Source organism: Polypterus senegalus, chromosome 3 (assembly GCF_016835505.1).
Source record: "Polypterus senegalus isolate Bchr_013 chromosome 3, ASM1683550v1, whole genome shotgun sequence".
Lineage (NCBI taxonomy): Eukaryota > Metazoa > Chordata > Cladistia > Polypteriformes > Polypteridae > Polypterus > Polypterus senegalus.
In genome coordinates this window covers 81,855,501-81,878,338 of record NC_053156.1, presented here as the reverse complement: position 1 = coordinate 81,878,338, position 22,838 = coordinate 81,855,501, and the positions used below count along the sequence as shown (strand labels likewise).

The 22,838-nt window shown below is 37.1% G+C and overlaps 1 protein-coding gene across 3 annotated transcripts in view; it reads right to left on the bottom strand.

The window, feature by feature from the left end:
* Positions 1-22,838, bottom strand: part of utrn (utrophin) — a 513,264-nt gene that overhangs the window by 321,978 nt on the left and 168,448 nt on the right. For all 3 annotated transcript variants that reach the window (XM_039747516.1, XM_039747517.1, XM_039747518.1), the window contains 10 exons: positions 18,213-18,383; positions 16,483-16,662; positions 15,358-15,492; positions 12,849-12,998; positions 9,115-9,276; positions 7,691-7,822; positions 6,623-6,796; positions 5,885-6,040; positions 4,953-5,123; positions 4,344-4,523 (listed from right to left, as the gene is read on the bottom strand). In XM_039747516.1, the coding sequence (XP_039603450.1) occupies positions 4,344-4,523; positions 4,953-5,123; positions 5,885-6,040; positions 6,623-6,796; positions 7,691-7,822; positions 9,115-9,276; positions 12,849-12,998; positions 15,358-15,492; positions 16,483-16,662; positions 18,213-18,383 (1,611 nt within the window). The remainder of the gene's footprint in view (positions 1-4,343; positions 4,524-4,952; positions 5,124-5,884; positions 6,041-6,622; positions 6,797-7,690; positions 7,823-9,114; positions 9,277-12,848; positions 12,999-15,357; positions 15,493-16,482; positions 16,663-18,212; positions 18,384-22,838) is intronic.

The following is a 22,838-nucleotide window of genomic DNA, read 5'->3' as shown; positions in this document are numbered from 1 at the left end:
ACAATTTTAAAAACTGCTAAAAACCCATTATTTTAAAATGGCTTTATCGTAGCTACATTTTGGTTGAATTTTAGTTGCCATGTGGAACATTCTGAGACTTTGCAGGATCTCCTCAAGGTTGCTGGATATCATGGCAAGTCTGTACACTGGTACTGTGAGTGCTGTTCAGAGTAGAGGCAGAACCTCTGCATTTTTCCCAGTTGATTCTGGGGTTTGTCAGGGGTGTATTCTTGCTCCTACGCTATTCAATGCTTGCATTGAATCGGTGTTGGGCGAGGTCGTGTGGTCAGGCAGCTGTGGGACATCTGTTGGTGAAGAAAGATTCACTGATCTTGACTTTGCTGATGAATCAGTGATCTTTGCAGAGTTAATGAAGGTTTTGATAGGGGCTCTCAAGAGACTGAATAGGAGTCTGAGAGTCTGGGCTTGAGAGTGTCCTGGATAAAAATCAAGATCCTGGTCTTTAATGAGCTCTTAGACACAGCAATCAGCAATGTGTCTGTCTGCTGAGAGAGTGTCGACCTTGTTGAGAGGTTTACTTACCTCGGCAGTGACATTCATATCTCTGGCAACTCTTCTTATAAAGTCAGTAGATGAATTGGGGGAGCATAAAGGGGTCATAAGGTCGCTGGAAAGGGCTGTGTGGCACTCCCAATATCTATACAAAAGGATGAAGGTCCACATCTTTACAGTCCTGGTGCATCCTGTCTTGCTATATGGTTGTGAGACATGAGCACAATCCAGTGACCTGAGATGAAGACTGGACTCCTTTGGTACAGCAAACCCTTGGGTACTGCTAGTTTGACTTTATGTCGAATGAGCGGTTGCTCACGGAGTCCCGAATTAGGCATATTACCTGCATTGTGAGGGAGCATCAGTTATGGCACTACAGCCATGGGGCGCGATTTCCCGAGGGTGATCTGGCTCACAAGTTTCTCAATGTAGAGGACCCGAGTGACTGGACCAGGCCAGGGGATGGCACTGAATTGTAATTTCCTTCAGGTTCTGCAATTCGCTACTAATCTGTACTATTCTCTGCTGTCTTTTCCAGTTTGTCTGTAGTGGGGAATTCAATGGCCGGCGTCATAGATGTCCACATGACCATCATCATCAATTTATTCCATGTGAAGCTTTAAAACCATAAGGACTGATTTAGAACATCTGTGTTAGACAGAATGCCCAGTGGGAGCTGGGTGGTCTTTTGGCCTTAGAACCCCTACAGATTGTTTTTTTTCTATTCTCCTGGCCAATCTACCTTACCTTTTCATTTCTTACATACTGTATAATATTATTGCCTAATCTTGTTTGTTTATGTTTTATATTAAAATCCTTTTATTTCATTTTGTAAAGTACTTTGATCTACATTGTTTGTATTAACTCTTTTAAGGCACATGTCGACTTTTGTCGACAGGAGAGGTTGAGGGCTATAGTTAACAGTAAATAGTGACCAGACCCGGCATTACATATTAGTTTGACTCTCTGTGCTAGATGGAAAGTTAACTTTGTCGAGTTGTCCAAGATTCCCTGCACTTGCATGAGTAGAGCAGAGCAAACAATGGCAAAAATGGCTTTGACATCTAGCGAGAGATCAAATCAATAGCACAAAGTAAAATACTTCATGGATGACATTTTGTATATTATCTTTCAATTGGAATCAGACTTGTCAGACTCCGATTTTGATGCGAGTAACCTGGAGATCGAGATTGATAGCAAAAGTGAGGTACCAGCATCAGCTGATATGAAAAATTTATTATAGGGTTGTCACAATAGCCAAAACCCAAGGGTTTGTATATCCATGTTAAAAAAAGGTAAGTATTCATATATATTTGACTGTAGCTTAAATATTTTTGAAATTACAAGTTATATTTGCTTTCATTATATTTCATAATACTTGTTTGCTCACAATGCATGTGAAAAGCATGACATGTTTATTACTCATGCACAGTTGCTTAAAATAAACAGATGAAAACTGCAACACAAGACAACAAATAAAGGGATTATCAGAAGGAATAAAGTGACACCATCAAAGAGAAGCCACAGTTTGCACATAATACATGCTGGCAAAAATCACTCATAATCACTCATTATTCAAATCAAAGAAGGAAAAAAAAGCAGATACTTGGAAACTAACTATGTGCTCAGGACCAGATCTGACTGTACACTTCTCAGTACAAGATGCCATGTGAGTGTTGTGGGCTTGAGCAAACAGGAAATAATAGTCAAGACTGAACTCAACTCTGTTCCTCTTATTTTCTTCTTTATATTTACAGCAAAAATGTAGTAATAAGCTTAATGTTCAGAGTGCTTTATATTTATATCAAGACTAAAATAAATGTGACATTTGAAAACACAGATCTTCACGTTAAAGTGAGTCACTGTGCACATAAATTGAAGAAAAAGAGAAACTGCTGTCAGGGACACTTCGCACTTTTTTAATGTACATAACCCCAGAAAAAATATTGACTGTTCAAACACATTATTATGGTTTTTGATGGGTATGCTTCTTTTTGCTTCTGAATGTCAGAGAAGTGCAACTGCCCATCTCGCTTTTCTTAACATAAGGCACTGTGATCATGTTTTTTTAACTCATATCCACAACAGATATACATACTCACTGTATGCATTTTGCTTGGGAATGCTGAGGCTCATAGGTCAATTGCTCTAAACTGCTGTAAGTGTGGTGGAGATACTTATGGGGGGGATGTCCAGTTTGAAGTGGCTACTTTAATTAAAAAGGCTCAAAATTCAACATCCTCTCAGGAGTCTGCATCTGAAGTGTTCGATGTAAATGTGACATATGATTGGTGAAGACGTACATCCAATTTCCCAAAAATTCACCAACCACAACACAATACTTGCTAGTGCCCACCCTCTCAAAATTTAAGGGTTAAAATGATAATGGGTGGAGACAGTCCAAACCTCTAAATTCCAAGAGTTACTACTATGTTATTACTATTACTACTACTACTACGCTACTAATTATTGTTGCTTTCTCTCTGTTTTTAACTTGTTTTGCCTTTGTTTAAACTTTTTATGTAGCACTTTGAGATTTACTACAAATGTATAGTGCTCTATAAAAATGCATTATTATTAATTATTATTATTGGTTAATTCGAAGAGTAACTTAAAACTGGGTGGATGACAAAGAACTGCTATATAAGCAAAGGCCAGAGTAGGCATTTCCTTTTTAAGTAGGCTTAGGTCTTTTAACAAACTAGAGATAGTGTATTGCTCAATGCTTTGTTTGGGTACAAGCTCAGGAAATGTCAAACACCTGAACAAACTAGTTATACTGCACTGACTCTAGACTCGCTACAACCAGAGGGAGAATAGAGGATGACAAACTTTAAGGCCATCATGACTAATACAGTACTGTCCATCCTCTTTAACTAGATCATTCCACCACTCTATGTGTTAAGTAGTGCTAAGAGGCAATACAGAGGTTCTTTTTTGCCTAAAGCCATCAGATTGTACTGTGCTTTCTAACATAAAACAGTATCTGTTTTAGGACACAACACATTAAATGCACACTGGGTATTTTATATGTATAGTTCTGCTAAAAATGTAATATTTACATTTTATTTTTACGCTTTCATACCATGGCTTTATGTTCTATCTAGTCCTTACAGGGAAGTACTTAGTGAAGTTCTATCATTCAATCTTATATTAAATAACAAAGAAAAAAAACATGTAAATGACTTTTTCTAAAGTTTATTTTGAAATACAGTATAATCAATGTAATTAAAATTTTAACTTTTAGAACGGTATATTATAACTTGCATAACATAATATTCCTAAACCTAATTAATGCGGTGTAGGGTCACAGGTGGCCAGAGCCAATTGGCAAGGCATGAACCACTCCTGAACAGGTTACTAGACCATTAATTGGCTTACTCACACACATTACCACACTAAAACAGATCCAATTTTGAAACAACCTGAATATCTTTGTGGATTTCAGAATTTGGAAAGAAAACTACAGCAACAAGAATAACATCCACACAGGCACAGAGAGAATGTGCAGACTTCACTAAGACAAAATCCAGGTGTGGAATTCAAATCCAGGACACACTGAAGCACTATTAAGTAGAATTTCCATAATATAATAATTTATGTCTTATATATTCCACTCATAAAATCTGTATTCATAATTAATTTTGCAAATTTTCCACTACATTTTTTCAGTTATCGGTCCTAAAGCATTACTGACAGTTGTCCAACATTAACTTCACACATTTTCAAGTACTGTATAAATAACTAAAATTCACTGGTCTAGTCAGTCCTTTAACATAAGCAAATTAAAATGTTAGCTAATATAAGAAACAAAGAATGTTATCACCTACCAGCAATGTATTTAGCCAATCTTCAGCTAAGCTGTGCACTTGCTCCCAGTCTCTATTAAGATCACAAAGATGCTCCTCCAGCTGAGACACACTAACCTCCAGTAGACTTTGCAGGGCAGCACTTCCTTTAGTTATGTTTGTTATATCAGCTTTCTTTCTATCAAGTTCCTTAAGCAATCCCTGTATTTCAAGAGAAAAACAAATAATGTAACATATTAATCTATCTGTCACTGTTTGGCTACTCTAATTTTTTAACCTGAAGACTTCATAAGTATACTTAATTTCAGCTATTATGTCAAATGTTTGTGTTAAAAAAATATTCAATTTGAATATATGTAGTAATTAAATGAGACAGTAACCACTGTTGAAGCATTAAATACAGCAAAAACATACTTTATCACCAGTCGACAAATTATATACTAAAATTTGAAATTTAAGGTAAATATATTTACATCACTTTTTAAAAAGTCGATTTTCTTCAACCTATAAAAGTCATTGGAAACATCTTGATGTAAAGCTCTGAATGCATTCTGTTATCTAGCTGCTAAAATTGACAAAATTCAGTGACGTTACTAATTTTAATTGCATTCACTGCTGTCTTTAGCTTACTTTTGTCCAAGAAACCTCTGCCTCAATTTCAGCAGGCATGTCTTCTGATGTAGTTTTTCTACTCAGAACTGCCTCAGATTCTTTCAGCCAATCATCCAACGTTGTTGTTTCCTTTTGTATTTTTTGAGCAAGGTGTAGTGCTTTTTCTAGGTCCTGCTTCCCCTCAGTTACCTAGAAATACAATATAGTGGCAAATTATATACTAAAAACAAAATCTATTACCTGTATTTCCCTATAAACTGGATTATACAGAAGTACAAATTCCATGCTTTCTATTGGACTATAGTACATGAATAGTATTAAAATAAATATTGGTATTATTTGATATAATCTAAATTTTCAAATATGTACTGTATATGGGTCCAAACAGTAAGTTATCAGTCAAACATTGCAGGAATCTTCATAAAACTGAAACCAAATTATGCCACAGACTTTAATTTTACTTAAAAAAAGTCAATGTGAATAACTGACAACCTAAATGCAAAAGACAGCATTAGGTTTTATTAAGATTACTTGTTAGCTCAATCAGGTGCAGATACTGTAAAACAATGCTTGTTTTTTCATTTTTTTTTATTAAAGTATGCTTTATGGAGTTAAATAAGTTGCACAAATACAAATGGCAGATGGCTGCAACAAATTATTTAACAAGAAATACATCTTTGATTTGACAAGACAAAGTCATTTTACTAAACAAGCATCGTATTTTAATTAAGGATAATTGAGTTGCGTCTTTATTATTACTTTTTGTCACAAATGCAAAATCCTGCAGATGTACTTTTTTACATTTTCACAATGAAACATACCAAAACATTAAATTGTAAACTACTATAGTCACCTTTAACTTGAAAAAACAGGAAAGTGAATACTTCAGACTCTTAACAACATGGAAATCAAGAAAATCAACTAAATATCCTTCTTTAAATACAAATTACCTGAGCTCCGAGGTCATTGTAAAGGAGTTTTAATACAGTTAGCTGTTCATCCATTGCTTTAGGGTTATCAGTTTGCTGCTTCTGAACTATCTGTCTTCCTGTCTTAATTACAGTCTCCACTTCAAGTTTTACCTCACTGAGAAGTTTATACAGCTTCTAAAAATCAAAAATTCAATAGGGAGAATACAAATTCTCATTTTCAAAATAATTTTAAATATTCTCTATCAAGGGGGTAAAAATATAAATAACACACAGGTTGGCAATGTTAACATCATGCTAAATAAGGAAAAGTAGTAAAAAAAAGCTCTACATAAATGTAAAGAATTATTATTACAATTATTAAGCAGTGCAGAAAAATATCAATACTTCTAAATTATTAGACAAGATTCAATTAGATAGATAGATAGATAGATAGATACTTTATTAATCCCAAGGGGAAATTCAAATTAAATTAAATTATTAGTTGCAAATCATTTTATACCCTGATTTAAAACAATTAGAATTAAAATATGGATACATTTTAGAATGCTGTTGTCATACAACTGTTCTTTAGGAAAGAAAAGGCAGCCAAGATGGGGCACCCCATAGTTTATGACATGGTGAAATATGTTCTATTGCATTTTACTAGACCGTTGATTACAATGCCACACAACAAGCAATTTGCAAACGTCACATAGATTACTTGAACATGTGGAAATGCTGTATTTCAGTCTACTATGCATATTTTTATTATATTACCATGCAGCCATCCAGGTGAGTTTGAATCTCATCAGGCTCAACACCCTTTACGTCCAGTACATGTAACTCATTTTTGGCACTATCCAAAACACGTTTACAGTCCAACATGCGTTGTTCAAAGTTGGCTGGTTTCTGAAATAGTTGATACTTAGTTGATATTTCTCGAAGTTTTCTCTGCAGAAAAATGAATCAAGTTAGTGAAAATCCCAATATTTCATTTTTAATAATTATTACAATTATCATCTTCACAATGTTTCTGATTTTCATTTGTTACATACAGCCCACTTAATTGAAAAGAAGATTTTTCCAGTGAGTTCAATTTAAATACTATAATCTCTAATGGCATACTGTCACCATTTGCAGCCAAAGTTGTGCCTCTGAGGTGGGGGTGTGACATTTTTCATGGGAAGAGTAAAAATTATAGTTTACAAAATGCAAATAAAATCTTAAATACTGTTGGTCATGACACATAAAAATAAAGAAAACACAAAACTTTCATTCTTGGCCTTAACATTATGTTATTCTTTTAAGCATAATCATTTTTCCATCCTTATGTTAGTGGTAGGGTTATTGTGTTTTGATGCTTCCAGTCTTGATTCAAGGGAAAATAAAATCAGCAGAATGCAGAAAAACTCTAAAGGAAAACCTTGGACTATAATCCCAAAATATTAGCACATCTGAAAACAAAGCAGTTAAAACAGGAGAAGCCAGTCAAGTCCTCAATCCAATTAAGATTACATGACAAAATTGCTGTTTATTTAAGGGAAATGATACAATGAGCATATATCTAAAAGTTCTAAAGACTTGATTCATATTTTAGCATAAAACCATTTTTCTTATACAGCTACTTCAAATTGATTTGATTTGGAATAGCAGCTGCTCTGTTTTAGATATTGCAAGTATTTAAAAAAACAAAAACAATCCACCAGAATAATTAAATGCAACCAAACTGTTCTTATTCTCAGTATTAAATAAAAATATTACATACATTTTTTACCATTATTTCCTAGAAAGAGGAGGTTTTTTATTTTGGCTTTTCATAATTCAGGTTAACAGTGATTGTCTTACCTGAAGGACATCAAGCATGGTCCCTCCTCTTGGAGATTTGCCCTCCTGGGTGGCAGGAGGGAAGTTGCCAACATTCTTACGACGAAGCTCCTCTAAGGTGGCTTCATGGGCTGCAATCTCAGCATGAATATTCTATTCAGACAGATGTGATTATAAGAATCCATATTCAAACCAAATGTTATACATATTATTTTAGAATAAAGCTGTACAGAATATTACATCATGGCAGTAAAATTAACCTTCATTTTTTAGGCAGTAGGATGTGAAAAATGTAGTGTTATTAAGAGTTGCACAATGCACTAAATACATTGTGTAGTAATATAACACATGCTTCTTAGAGACCAAACAAAATTGTGTTTTAGATTGAGGCACCCAAACTAACAAAGTTCATTATATGATTTAGCTTTGTATCTTAAAAAAATACATTGATAACAAAACTTCTGTTTCATCTGGAGTAAATATTACAGGGAGAACTGAATAATTATATATGTAGAAGAGAAGTTTTGAAAGGTTGGCCATATGTTTACGCTTTGCAAGGTACAAGTAAACAAAAACTACTAAAAGAAGCATCTGCAACTAAATACATGTAATACCATAACATAAACCATTTTCAATGTAAAAGCAACATTAATTTCATTTACAAATCTTACTGTCCTTCCATCTAGGCATTTTTTGAACTCCAACTTAAGATTGCGTAAGGGATGTTGTCAGTTTGTATATTTTAAATAGTACTGTATTAGTATTTTGTGACAGTGCATTCTGCTAATGATGCTATGTAAAGATTGAGGGAAAAAATGTTACATGAAGAAAGTAACACAAAGTTACATTAGGACACAGTTTACATGACTTTATATCATAACAATTGAAACCAAAAATTTGCAAATGGAAAACTGATTCAGTATTCCCTAAGTTATGCAGTCAAATCAACTAGAAGCTGCCAATTGCCATGGTGTGAACAAGTGATGGTATGTTCAAAGATGGATTGGTCTGCAATGTACTGGCATTCTCACCCAGAGATAGTTTCTGCTGGTAGTACCTGTATATACTTTAGCAAAGTGTAATCCAGTATTGAAGGTCCTTTAGCATTTTGCTCAGCAACAATTAACCTGATATAATGTAACTAACAGTAAGTAAGACTTGGACTTATGTGACAAATACCTGACAAAGAAAAGAATAATTAAATTTTGTTTTACAATTGGCACTACTAAAAAAAAGCAAGCTCAAAAATGACTAACCAATATACTTTCAAAAAGGCAAGCACAGGCAACTATAATGTAGATATTAAAAAAAAAGCATTAGAAAACTTTACAGACTTTTGCCATTCATTATTTGTTTTATGTCAAAACTTTATACATAAGAAAGTGCTTAAACTTGTATGCATTAAATGACACTATTTTAAAATTATGTAAATAGAGAAAAAGCACCTGTGCCTCCTGTGGAAGCTGGAAAGCATCTATTCTATCAGTCAGATATGAAGTTAAAAGCTGATCTAACTGTGTCAGTGACTCTTGAAGGCTTTGCAAGACCTGTTCATTGTCCTTCAAACACTGTAAATTCTGTTCCAGGGATATCTGTCGACTGACGGCCTACAATTCAAGAAATACAATAATATATTTTTATTCTGCAATTTTTTTTTTTTCCAGAAAAATACACAATGTTTTTAATGAAAAGTCTGACATATATTTTACCATTTATGTCAAGAAAAAGACAGGGTTTTGCAATTTTCCCTCCTTTTATTTGGGCTTCATCTATAGCAATGAAACAAAGTTCCAACAACAATATTTGTGAAATTGCAATTATTACACAATGTTGCAAAATCAAAAAGGGGGGCCAGAAATTTAAGCATAAGAAATTCAGCAAAATAACTGCTTTTTCAGTATATGACTGCTGCAAAATGAGTCAGGCATCATTGAGATTTAAAACAGCAGCACACAATACAAACTCAAAAAACTACTTAAAATAAAAAGCCTGGGTTCTCCAGTCCTCCACCTTTATCATGGTGGAGGGGTTCGCATGTCCCAATGATCCTAGAAGCTCTGTTGTCCGGGGCTTTATGCCCTTAGTAGGGCCACCCAAGGCAAACTGGTCCAAGGTGAGGGATGAGACAAAGAGCAGTTAAATAGACATCCTAGGACGATTAAAAAAATTTGTAAGGCATTTTCCCTCGCCCGGATGCGGGTCACCGGGGCCCCCCCTCTGGAGCCAGGCCTGCGGGTGGGGCTCGATGGCGAGCACCTGGTGGCCGGGCCTGCACCCACGGAGTCTGTCTCGGCCGGGCACAACTCAAAGAGGCAACGTGGGTCCCCCTTCTCATGGGCTCACCACTTATGGGAGGGGACAAGGAGGTTGGGTGCAGTGCAAGTTTGGTAGTGGCCTCAGACGGTCCGATCCTCGGCTACAGAAGCTGGCTCTTGGGACGTGGAATGTCATCTCTCTGAAGGGGAAGGAGCCTTAGCTAGTGCGCAAGGTCAAGATGTTCCGCCTTTGGGTGGGGGTACGGGTCCTGACTGTTTGTGCGTATGTGCCAAACAGCAGTTTGGAGTACCCACCCTTTTTGGAGGCCCTGGAGGGGGTGCTAGAGGGCATACCTTCTGGGGACTCCCTCATACTGCTAGGAGACTTCAATGTTCACGTGGGCAATGACAGTGAGACCTGGAAGGGCGTGATTGGGAGGAATGGCACCCACCCCCCGATCTGAACCCGAGCAGTGATTTGTTATTGGACTTCTGTGCTCGTCAGGGATTGTCCATAACAAGTACCATGTTAAAGCATAGGGGTGTTCATATGTGCACTTGGCACCAGGACACCCTAGGCCTCAGTTTGTGATCGACTTTGTGGTTGTGTCATCGGACTTGCGACCACATATCTTGGACATTTGGGTGAAGAGAGGGGCAGAGCTGTCAACTGATCACCACCTGGTGGTGAGTTGGCTTCGATGGTGAGGGAGGATGCCGGTTAGGCCTGGTAGGCCCAAACGTGTTCTGAGGGTCTGCTGGGAACGTCTGGCAGAGTCCCCTGCCAGCAGAAGCTTCAACTCCCACCTCCGGTAAAACTTCAACCATTGTTGACACAGCTGACCGGAGCTGTGGCCTTAAGGTGGTCGGTGCCTGTCATAATCCCCGAACCCGTTGGTGGACACCGGCAGTGAGGGATGCCGTCAAGCTCAATAAGGGGTCCTACCGGACCCTTTTGTCCTGTGGGACTCTGGAGGCTGCTAATAGGTACCGACAAGCCAAGCGGAATGCGGCTTCGGTGGTTGCTGAGGCAAAAACTCGGGCATGGGAGGAGTTTGGGGAGGCCATGGAGAACGACTTTCAGACGGCTTCGAGGAGATTCTGGTTCACCATCCGGTGTCTCAGGAGGGGGAAGCAGTGCAGTGTCAACACACGTATATGGTAGGGATGGTGCGCTGCTGACCTCGACTCGGGACGTTGTGGGTCGGTGGGGGGAGTACTTCGAAGACCTCCTCAATCCCACTAACATGCCTTCCAATAAGGAAGCAGAGACTGGGAACTCAGAGGTGGGCTCTCCCATCTCTGGGGCTGAGGTCATCGAGGTGGTCAATAAACTCCTTGGTGGCAGGGCCCCAGGGGTGGATGAGATACGCCCGGAGTTCCTCAAGGCTCTGGATGTTGTAGGACTGTCTTGGTTAACACATCTCTGAAACAACGCATGGACATTGGGGACAGTGCCTCTGGATTGGCAGATAGGGGTAGTGGTCCCCCTCTTTAAAAAGGGGGACTGGAGGGTGTGTTCCAACTACAGAGGGATCACACTCCTCAGCCTCCCTGGAAAAGTCTATTCGGGGTTTCTGGAGAGGAGGGTCCGTCGGATTGTCAAACCTCGGATTCAGGAGGAACAGTGTGGTTTTCGTCCTGGTCGCGGAACAGTGGACCAGCTCTACACCCTTGGCAGAATCCTGGAGGGTGCATGGGAGTTTGCCCAACCAGTCTATGTTTTTTGTGGATTTGGAAAAGGCGTTCGACCGTGTCCCTCGGGAATCCTGTGGGGGGTGCTCCGGGAGTATGGGGTACCGGACCCCCTGATAAGACCTGTTCGGTCCCTTTACAACCGGTGTCAGAGCTTGGTCCACATTGCCCGCAGTAAGTCAAGCCCGTTTCCAGTGAGAGTTGGACTCCGCCAGGGCTGCCCTTTGTCACCGATTCTGTTCATAACTTTTATGGACAGAATTTCTAGGCGCAGCCAGGGTGTTGAGGGGGTCTGGTTTGGTGTACTCGGGACCTGGTCACTGCTTTTTGCAGATGATATTGTCCTGTTTGCTTCATCAGGCCATGATCTTCAGCTCTCTCTGAATCAGTTTGCAGCTGAGTATGAAGCGGCTGGGATGGGAATCAGCACCTCCAAATCTGAGATCATGGTCCTCACCGAGAAAAGGGTAGAGTGCCCTCTCAGGGTTGGAGGAGAGATCCTGCCCCAAGTGGAGGAGTTCAAGTATCTCCGGGTCTTGTTCACGTGTGACGGAAGAATGGAGCATGAGATCGACAGGCGGATCAGTGTGGCGTCCGCAGTGATGCAGGCTCAGCATCGGTCTGTCGTGGTGAAAAAGGAGCTGAGCCTTGAGGCAAGGCTCTCAATTTTCCAGTTGGTCTACGTTCCTAAGCTCAGCTATGGTCATGAGCTATGGGTAGTGACCGAAAGAACGAGATCGCGAATACAAGCAGCTGAAATGAGTTTCCTCTGCAGGGTTTCTGAGCTTTCCCTTAAAGATAGGGTGAGAAGCTCAGTCATCCGGGAGGGGCTCAGAGTAGAGGCACTGCTCCTCCGCATCGAGAGGAGTCAGATGAGGTGGCTCGGGTATCTGATCAGGATGCCTCCTGGACACCTCCCTGGTGAGATGTTCCGGGCACGTCCAACTGGGAGGAAGCCCCGGGGAAGCCCCAGGACACGCTGGAGGGACAATGTCTCCCGGCTGGCCTGGGAACGCCTTGGGATTCTCCTGGAAGAGCTAGAAGAAGTGGCTGGGGAGAGGCAAGTCTGGGCCTATCTTCTCAAGCTGCTGCCCACGCGACCCGACCTTGGATAAGCGAAAGAGCATGGATGGATGGATGGGTCGGTTCTCTAGTCAAAAAGTTTTGATAAAATATTTCATACTATTTTCTTTATACTCAATTATACAGAAAAGAGAGGAAAATCTAACCTGGTGGCTTAGCTCTTCATAACGTGCATTAAATGTTTCAAGTTTTTCACTGATAATCTCATCAAGGATTCCACCGTCAATCAGTGTTTGCCCAAGTTCACGGATTTGTGTCCTATTATCTGCTGGGTGTCGCAGAACTGACTCAAGATTCTTAATGTGAAGAAGGAAGAAAATAAATTATAATTTAAAAACTATTAACACAACTACTTTTAACAAATATATGCATAATAATCAACCAGAGGAGATTTTTAAGAAGACTTTACAATTACATATATCTATAAAAAAAAAAAAAAGTCAATTGTCAATCACCTAAAGTAAAAAAAACAGGGTTAGAGTCTTTGCACTGCAATAAAAATCACAAAATTCAAACTATAAGCAATATCTTTATGATCTAGTGCATTAAATACAAGAAAACAAAATGAACAATTCCAACAGGTGTAAACTGCTGATGTGTGGAACACAGAAATCACGGTAACTTAAAAAAAACTAGCATTAGTGTGTAAATAAAAATATAAATATACTTCATATAAACACACAAAACCCCATTTATACATAGGTGTGCAAGGGTACACCAGGGAAATGTTTGGGTGGAACATAGCTTCTTAAGTGACTTCCTTTTCCATATCCACAACTTAAGACTGAAACCTGAATAACCACCTATAATGAAGCCTATATCTCCGCCAGTTCCTGTCCTCCACTATATGAAGCAACCAAAACAGGAAGTAGGCATTCAATATGGTGCAGAAATCAAAAGCACCACCTGGAGAGACTCTGGATGCTATTTTCTTCAACTACTGTTGTTGGAAGTTTATATAGCCATTACATCTCAGGCTATTTCACAAGGATTCCACTTTGGTTCCCCAACATTTTATGACTTTATTTAAGTTACTATATATATTTTTACATCTATATTTTGATATTGTGCTACAGAAGTAACAAAGACACACATTCTCATAAAAATAAATTATTAAACTGTATACAATACACCTGGGACACCTATCTGAAGGTCAAAGTGAATTTTATTATCTGTGAAAGGAACATTTAACAGGTCACATGTATCTTAATACACTGCCTCAAAAAAAATGGTGAAAGGAAAAACCATTAAGTTTAATCAATGCAGAAATGCACATTTGAAAGCCAAAATATTCTTTACACTTCTTAATAAGCTATTCTTTACAATTTAACAGTAAATCCATATAATTATTTTAGTTGCCAGTAAAAAAGAACAGTAATCAAGAAATCACTGAAATGTGCAGACCTAAATGCTCTACCTTTTTATATTTTTAATACTTACCTATTTAGATTTTATTAGAAAAGGCATTTTACTTAATGCTAGATACAGTACAAAAATTATTTTTAAGCTGTAAGAAACTTGTTCAAGTGTCAATAAACAAACAGATAAATCTGTGGGTTAGGTTTTTTAGCCAGAATTCTCCAGAATGTTTAAGTCAGAAAAAAAACAATGCATATATAGTAGAAGAGTTACATTGTTTCACTGATGAAATTTTTTGAACAGTATTTGAATAAGAATTGAATTAAGAAGTGCAGCTTACATAACCTACCACTGGCTGTCTGCTACAATCGTATAACATCTCCCGGTCCACCAGTACTATTTTCCTGCCTTCCAACCTTCCTCTGATCAAGTCAACTAAACACAGCTGAAGAACTAACTCAGCACCAGACAAGAAACTCATCCATCACATGTGTGTTTACACTCTTGGACAGTTATTCTTGTTTTGATGATGACATGCTGCTTCCTGTATGTGAACAGTTGTTTGTTGCAAGAAGTTAATCTAGCCATTAAAAGACAAGTGCTAATTTCCTCTAAAGTTCGAGTACTTTTTCTTATTGCCATCTATTTTGACATGTGAGAGGCAAGAGTTGGAGGAGGTAAGGCAGGGGCAGATGAGGCACAGCCAAGACAAAAACATAAAAATAAAAAAGCTAATTTTGCAAATAGAAAGATTGTATAATGTGATTCAGTCTTTATTTTTAATCATAACATCAGACACTAAGATTAAACAAGAAATGTACCAAGTTGTACACTGCATTATTTTATTAAGTATACTGTAAAATTATTCAAGATCAAGATTGGAAGAAATTATGTGAACCCTAAAATTGAATAACTGGTAAAATCTCTTTGGCAAATACAGATTAGAAATGTGCAGCATGTCTTACAAATGAAGAATACAAACTATGGATTACATCTGCTTTGGTATTGTCAAAATCATGTTTACTTACATAAAATGTATTGCAAATTTACAAAATTAATAGTAATATTTTATATATTGCCATTTTATCACTATAGGCTGTGGGAGGAGAGTGTTTCTGCCCCATTAACATTATTTCACCTGGGAATTATAGTAAGAGGTTACTAAAATGTGCATCTGTACACATTATTGTATTTAATTAATATTTAACTGTCCTATGCTGCATCTTAGGTATATAAGAAGTTAAACAGTTCAAATCTTTATAAATGATATGTATTATCTGCTCATAAATTCTTTACCTCTAATGCTTCAGCAACAATTCCTGGATTGTCAGGCAAGTTTTCAGTATTCTGGACCTGTTCCTCCAAATCATTTAGCCAGTTTGTCTCCATTTCTAAATAGTGTAGTAACTCAATCCAACAAGACCAAACCTCCTAGAAACAAATACATATGCTTGGTATTAAGTGTTGTTTGCATGATAATAGGATTTAAACTTAGCATATTTTTATTACAAATCTTTGCAGAAAGAAAAGTTTAATGACAATTACAGAATCCTGGACTGTAGCATGTATGAAAGCAAAAGAAAATGCAAAACTACACAAAATAATGACCACAAATAATCACAAGACTTTTTTGTTCAGTATTATTGAAATGTGTTCTTCTGCCATAACAAAAGTAAAAAATATCTTTATGCTCAAAAATGTGCTTGAATGAGCTTAAAAACATTTTTGAATGACTGGATCTATTTTTAGAATGGTAACAGAAGTCTTAATTACTTTAAAGATCTTCACACCATCTTGCTGTTCTACTGTATTAATATCCAATTTAAGCTTTTACTTTGATAAGCAGTTTTTTTCAAAATGGTACAATCTTCAGACTTTAAACAACTAACTATAATTCACATTTTATTATTATTATTATTCCTACAGATTACTTTAAATTGATCTTACTGTTATTGTGCTAAGTTCAATTAAAGTCTCAGTGGGGCAGAATTAATGTGCAGTAGCTATGCAGATTAAAACGTACTAGAATTGCAAAAGTAGCTGTACATTTCGGTATTTTGCATGTCTGTAGTACTAGGGTAATGAGAAGTCTAGTAAAATGACAACTTTCATTGGCTAACTAAAAAGATTACAACATGCAATCTTCCGAAGCAACTCAGGTCCCTTCTTCATGTTTATATCATGTCTGAAGAAGGAGCCCGAGTGGCCTCAAAAGTTTGCATATTGTAATCTTTTTAGTTAGCCAGTAAAAGATGTCATTTTGCTTGACTTCTCATTAGAAATGAGAAACAAATTTTAAGAATTTCACTCAGCAGCTGTCAAACACCACCAATGCCTTAAATTTTCCGAGGAAATGTTACCTCAAAAGATTAAATTCCTCAATGAAAAATATTTGAATTATTTCTATAAATCCTTGCATACCTCTAATGTGTGGCATTTCCTCTGAAATCGTTCACACAACTTTTGATAATTCTTAAGAACTACTGCAAGATCAGATGTTAAATTCTGGCCACCAGGTGGTGATTTTGCCACAAGAGTATTAATGTTGTCTTTCAAAATCTTCACTCGCACCTCCTTCTGTAACACATCCTCCTTCGCTCTCTGTTAGATAAAAATCAGTCCAGTAATAAATGTAGATTGAATGTAAAGAGCAGTTTAAATAAATAAAATACTTTTTACAAACTCTATCTGCCATCATATCTACACAACCTAATTCAGTGATGCAGGGAGATGGGGCCCATTCCCGTAGCATCACATGTTCTGCAGGAACAAATCCTGGACAGGTAATACTGTACATAATACTCAAAGGAATGGGTAGCAGTTTTCAACAAACACTCAAGCAAAGAAAAACAGGTGCCTGCAAATTTTGCTTCTATCTTAGTTTTTGTCACATGAAAAAAACAAATGCAAATATCATTAAGAGGACAGGCTAAACAAAATTTCGCTGTTAAAATTCATTTATTTAAGTCAAGCTAAAAAAAATTTTTACTTTGTACGAATTACTGAAACTTTCTATTAGGATATGATTTCATATTTACACAGATAAACACTGAAAACACAGTGCATAATGTCATATAACGGGAAGTAGCATCGGGAAAGCACAAGTACAGTCTTCTCCCTCTTTACAAGCATGACGAGTTTTTATAAATCGAAAACATAACCACCATTAATTTCAATGAGGAGAAAATGTATGTCTTCCGTAGTCCCCAAATTGACACTTTTCGAAAATAAAGGCAAATTTTATTAAAATGAGTAAAGTTACTTCAATATTTAACAGCAGGTTTTAAAACACACTCTAAAGAGGCATTTCCCTTCTTTAATAACTCAATAACATGACTGCTTCTGGCTTAGTAGCTGCTGTTTGTAAACAAAGCAAACATAACTCATTGCTTATATGTAAATTATTTGTAAAAATGCAACATAACTGTAAATGTACAGTAAAGAGTTCTAAAGGATGAAGATAAAGTCAAAACTGTATGATGTCTCAGCTAAACTAATACTCATGTCCCCTGAGTTTAAAAAGTGAGAGTATCTTGTTACTATTACAGCAATCTAACCAAATAACAGAATTTAAAGTTCAATAGTTATCCCTTAATTCATCAAGCCAAACAATATTACAACAGAAGAAATGTTACCAGTACTGACTTATAGATAATGCTGAGACTCATACACTCACAAAATAAATAGCTTTTATCTACCAAATATAACAAAGTGAAAACATGAACAAATACAGTACTGAAGAAAATAATAATGGAGTGCTATTTCCATGCCTGTACACATTAAAAACAAATAAGTAAGTTTGACCTTAATTGCACAACTTACAATCCCATGTAACTTATAAGAGAGAAACTTATGTTTTTCCTCTTATAATGAAATTTTAAAAACAATTTCAGAAACACTCCAAGTTCATGAACTAATATTTTCTCACTTAGCATACAAACACTATTTTGGTATCATAGGTTAAAAGTTATAAACATGCTACAAATTTGATTCAGCTATATATGAAAAATAAAAAACAACCTAAAAATGATCTATGTAAGTTAATGTCTATGTTCAGCATTTGATATTCAATGATGTTCTTGAGGTACAAATATTAGTACTGCCATCAATATTAGCATATATGTTATTTGTGTACTTATTATAATTGCCACCTTCATTTCATCCAAGGCTCCCTCCAACTCATCCGGACTCTTGTATTCAAAATCCCTCATCAGATATTCTTCATCTACTTGAGTCATCCACTCTTGCATCTCTGCCAAATCTTTCTTCAAATTCTCTGCCTTTTCCTGGTTCTCAGACAACTGGTCATGATGGCTTAAAATCTGTTAACAACAAGAAATAACCAGGGAATAAAAAAGTGGTTTATTTTATTTTCAATATATATCTGTGCATCTATCTTATAAGAAAAGATCATGTATAAATAGTGATATACCAATTCTAATTGTATTGGTTGATTATATTTTAACTTAGTTTTCCTTACATGAGTGAATAGGTTTGCAGGAATATCCGCAAATTAAAAAATTTCAGTACACACTTAGTTGAACACAATTTGCTTCTGTGTGCTTAAGTGATCCTTTTAGAAGTAGGAACCAAGGCTATTATAGTTATGCCTTTTTTACATTAGTTTTTATTTCTAGATTTTTTTCTGACCTTACTAGGAAATTCCGTTTAGTTTTAGTTATCCTTATTTGTGTATTTTTTGTTATACTTCAGTTATATTTCACAGATATTTCTATTTTATTTTATACTAGCAAAACACCCGCGTTCACGAGCCCAAACACACCCCACCCCCGCATCTGACACGGCTGTTTTCACATAGACGCGCTATAACAGAGGTAAACTCAGCTCCCTTCTACATCGGAGCAAGAATGCACATACCATTGCTTGCATACTAAAGTGTCAGCAGGCACTTTTCGTGGCATTACACACATTTTTGAGCATGCCATCTGCACACTACTTGTGACTTTAGGCTTTAGGAAGTAAGTAAATAAATAAAGGTAAATCGTGTCATAAAATGATTTCTTCAAAACGTCACATATATTTGTCTCTTTCTTTTTTTAAAATGTGCATTGATCACCGCCAGCATGTTGTAGCACACAGCATCAGGTCACCTGCATGTTCTTGCGTGCACTGAATAAGAGACAAATATACAGTCTGACTAAGGGAATCAGACTGAAAAAAAGCAAGCATTTAGAAATGCCATACTTTTACAGCTGATTGGACACTGTTCGTTTTCAAATAAATAATATTGCATTTGTGTGATGATGTTTTCACATATATTGTCTGTTTCTTTCAGGTGTGTAATAGAAACCACAGCACAGAGAGAAGTGTGTACAACGCTTCTTACAGGAAAAGGTGATGGAAAAAGAAAAGATGATGCAGCATCAACAAGCTTCAGTTCTTTATTTACCTTTAGTTACCTTTATTTATTTACTCACTTCCTACAGCGTAAAGGCACATGTAAAATGCAGAGCTTCCCATATACATATACAAAGTACAGCGATGGCAAAAGTGCGATGTGCATTCTTGCTCCGACGCTAGATCTGCAGTGTATCACAATACATTCTCTTACCAATGGTAGCGAAATGAAGGGCTTAGGGAAGGATCCTGAACGCGACTGAGAGAATGAAAAGTGAATAAAAAAACACCAAAGCTAACCTTTACAAGTATCATAAATTACACCGGCTGTTACAGACTGAAATCAAATGTATGTTTTTATTCTAAAATAGTAAGACTAAGAACAGTTTACTTCTCAAAACGGAGTGGTGCAGGATCGAACTCGCAACCTTTTGATTCCCAGTCGGCAGCTGATATCATTACGCCACCACGCCAGTTGTAGTGAATATGCGTTAGTATGGCTTGCTAAGGCGGCCTTTTTTCTGCAGTTACACTTTAGAATAAAAGCGCATTTGTTCTGTTATATTTGTACCTTTTGTGAAAGTGTTTCTTTGATATTTGCACTTCAGGCTTCATACATTATATAGTTTATGTCTACATTTTGTCATTTACTACTAGAATATGAAAAACGTTTCTGTTTTAAAAATGTGTTTACAAAGTTTACTGTAGAAATGGAACAGACATGAAATGCGTGTGTTCCAAATAAGGATCTATTATTTCCACTCTAAAACTCCACTTCACTCCCAGATACTCGAGGCATGAGCTGGGAGAAGTTTGTGCACGTTCTAAGTCGGTGGGGGGATGGAATAGCCAGCTGCTTGCAGCCTGATTTTATCAGCACATTTAGATTACAAAAGACGCTGGTGGAGAGCTGTGAACGATTTTAAGAAGCGATTTAAGGTGGGACGGATTTACGAGTTTTTTCGTAGGCTCTGGTAATTCTAGTGTTAATGAGCACAGCAAGAGTACTTAATAGGAATGTGGGCAGCCACAAAACGACAGAAACAGCATCTGAGATTAGGAACAATATAGACATTTTCTAAACCAACTTATCCAGAGCATGATCACAGGAATCCTGGAGCCTATCCTAGCAGGTTTGGATGCAAGACATGTAAAATCCCTGGTATGCAATAAGATGTTTCAACTATATGGAGAAAGAAAGAAAGATTGAAAAGAGGTGCACAAATATTTTAAAACATTATAATGCCACTGGATTATTTTCACAATATCAGGTATTTTGAGCTTAAATGTACTAAAAATGATAAATTTATACTAATAAAAGACAAAGCCCCCACTCACTCATCACTAATTCTCCAACTTCCCGTGTAGGTACAAGGCTGAAATTTGGCAGGCTCATTCCTTACAGCTTACTTACAAAAGTTGGGCAGGTTTCATTGCGAAATTCTACGCATAATGGTCATAACTGGAACCTATTTTTCTCCATATACTGTAATGGACTTTAGCTCGATGGCCATGGGGAACGGAGCTGCATGTCACATCATCACGCCTCCCACGTAATCACGTGGACTGACTGTGAACGCAGTACGTAGAAAATAAGGAAGAGCTCCTAAAGAGCGCGGAAGAAAAACGCTGAATACTTTATTTGCGAGATACTAGTTTAATGAGAAGACACGAGGTATAAACGAGCCTTTTTATCACTTTGTAACGGAGTTAAAATTGCTGTAGAGAGAAACTTTTAAGTGCCGGGTCTTAGCTAACATTAAATAAAGCCGTGGACATCGCAACATCACACAAGAGAGCAGCTCACGTGAACTGACTGAACGCAGTACGAGTGATCACTTCCATGCATCAAACCTGTTCAAAAAACGCATTACACAATTGACAAGGTGGGAAAAGAATATTCTCCGAGCTGAGCTCCACAACTAACGCCGTCTTGCGAAAGCAACTTCGTCACGCTGCCAACAAATACTCACAGAAAATTCCACAAGTTAATACACACGCTGGCTCTAGAGTTTCTCCACACTCAATGTATTCTACGCATCCCTGTTACACCCTCTGATCTCCCACTTCAATTCAGATGCCTCCAATTTCCAGTAAGGCTCTGCTTTGCGATGAGAAGTAATAAGTCTCAGGGACAGACCCTACAAAAGGTTGCCATTGATTTTAGGCAAGATTGCTTTTCTCCTGGACAACTATACGTTGCATTCTCAAGAGTGAGCTCGCACAGCTTCGTCATAATACAACCAGAGTGCTGAACTGACAACGTGATATATAATGAGAACTATAATAATCGAACAATGAAACAGCGGAGAACCCATGGATTAAATAAAAAGGCAGCTTCCTTGGCAAAGCAAGGAAAACGGATGACTTTATATGTCATAGGAAACACTCAGGTCAGTGATGGTGTACAAGTTTTAAATAAATAAAAGTCTGCTCAGGATCTGGTGGAAGAGTGCATGGTACTGTGCTCCAGAGGTTGATGAGGTAAGCAGCCAACTATGCATTCACATGAAGACATGGTAGGTTCGGTCAATTGCCTCATTAGCACGCTAAAGCCTAATCAGCATTACAACAACAACAACATTTATTTATATAGCACATTTTCATACAAAAAGTAGCTCAAAGTGCTTTACATAATAAAGAATAGAAAAATAAAAGACACAGTAAGAAAATAAAATAAGTCAACATTAATTAACATAGAATAATAATAAGAATAATAAGGTCCAATGGGCAGGGTGGACAGAACAAACAAAAAAAAAAACTCCAGACGGCTGGAGAAAAAAAAATCTGTAGGGATTCCAGACCATTAGACTACCCAGTACCCTCTGGACATTCCACCTAACATAAATGAAACAGTCCTCTTTGGATTTAGGGTTCTCACGGAAGGAGTTGATGATGATGGGTCACGTAGACTTCTGCCTTTTAATCCATCCATCATTGTTGGAGCATCATGATGCTTTGAGTAGGTGGTGGTGCTTATAAACCATAAGCAGAATTAAAGTCAATCCTGAATGACACAGGTAACCAGTGTAGTGACATCAAAATTGGAGAGATGTGCTCGGATTTTCTTTTCCTAGTTAGGATTCTAGCAGCTGCATTCTGCACTAGTTGCAAACGATTTATGTCTTTTTTGGGTAGTCCTGAGAGGAGTGCATTACAGTAATCTAGTCGACTGAAAACAAACGCGTGAACTAATTTCTCAGCATCTTTCTGTGATATAAGAGGTCTAACTTTAGCTATGTTTCTTAAGTGAAAAATTGCTGTCCTAGTGATCTGATTAATATACGATTTAAAATTCAGATTGCAGTCAACAATTACCCCTAAGCTTTTTACCTCCGTCTTGACTTTTAATTCTAATGTATCCAGTTTATTTCTAATAGCCTTATTGTATCCATTATTGCCAATCATTAAGATTTCAG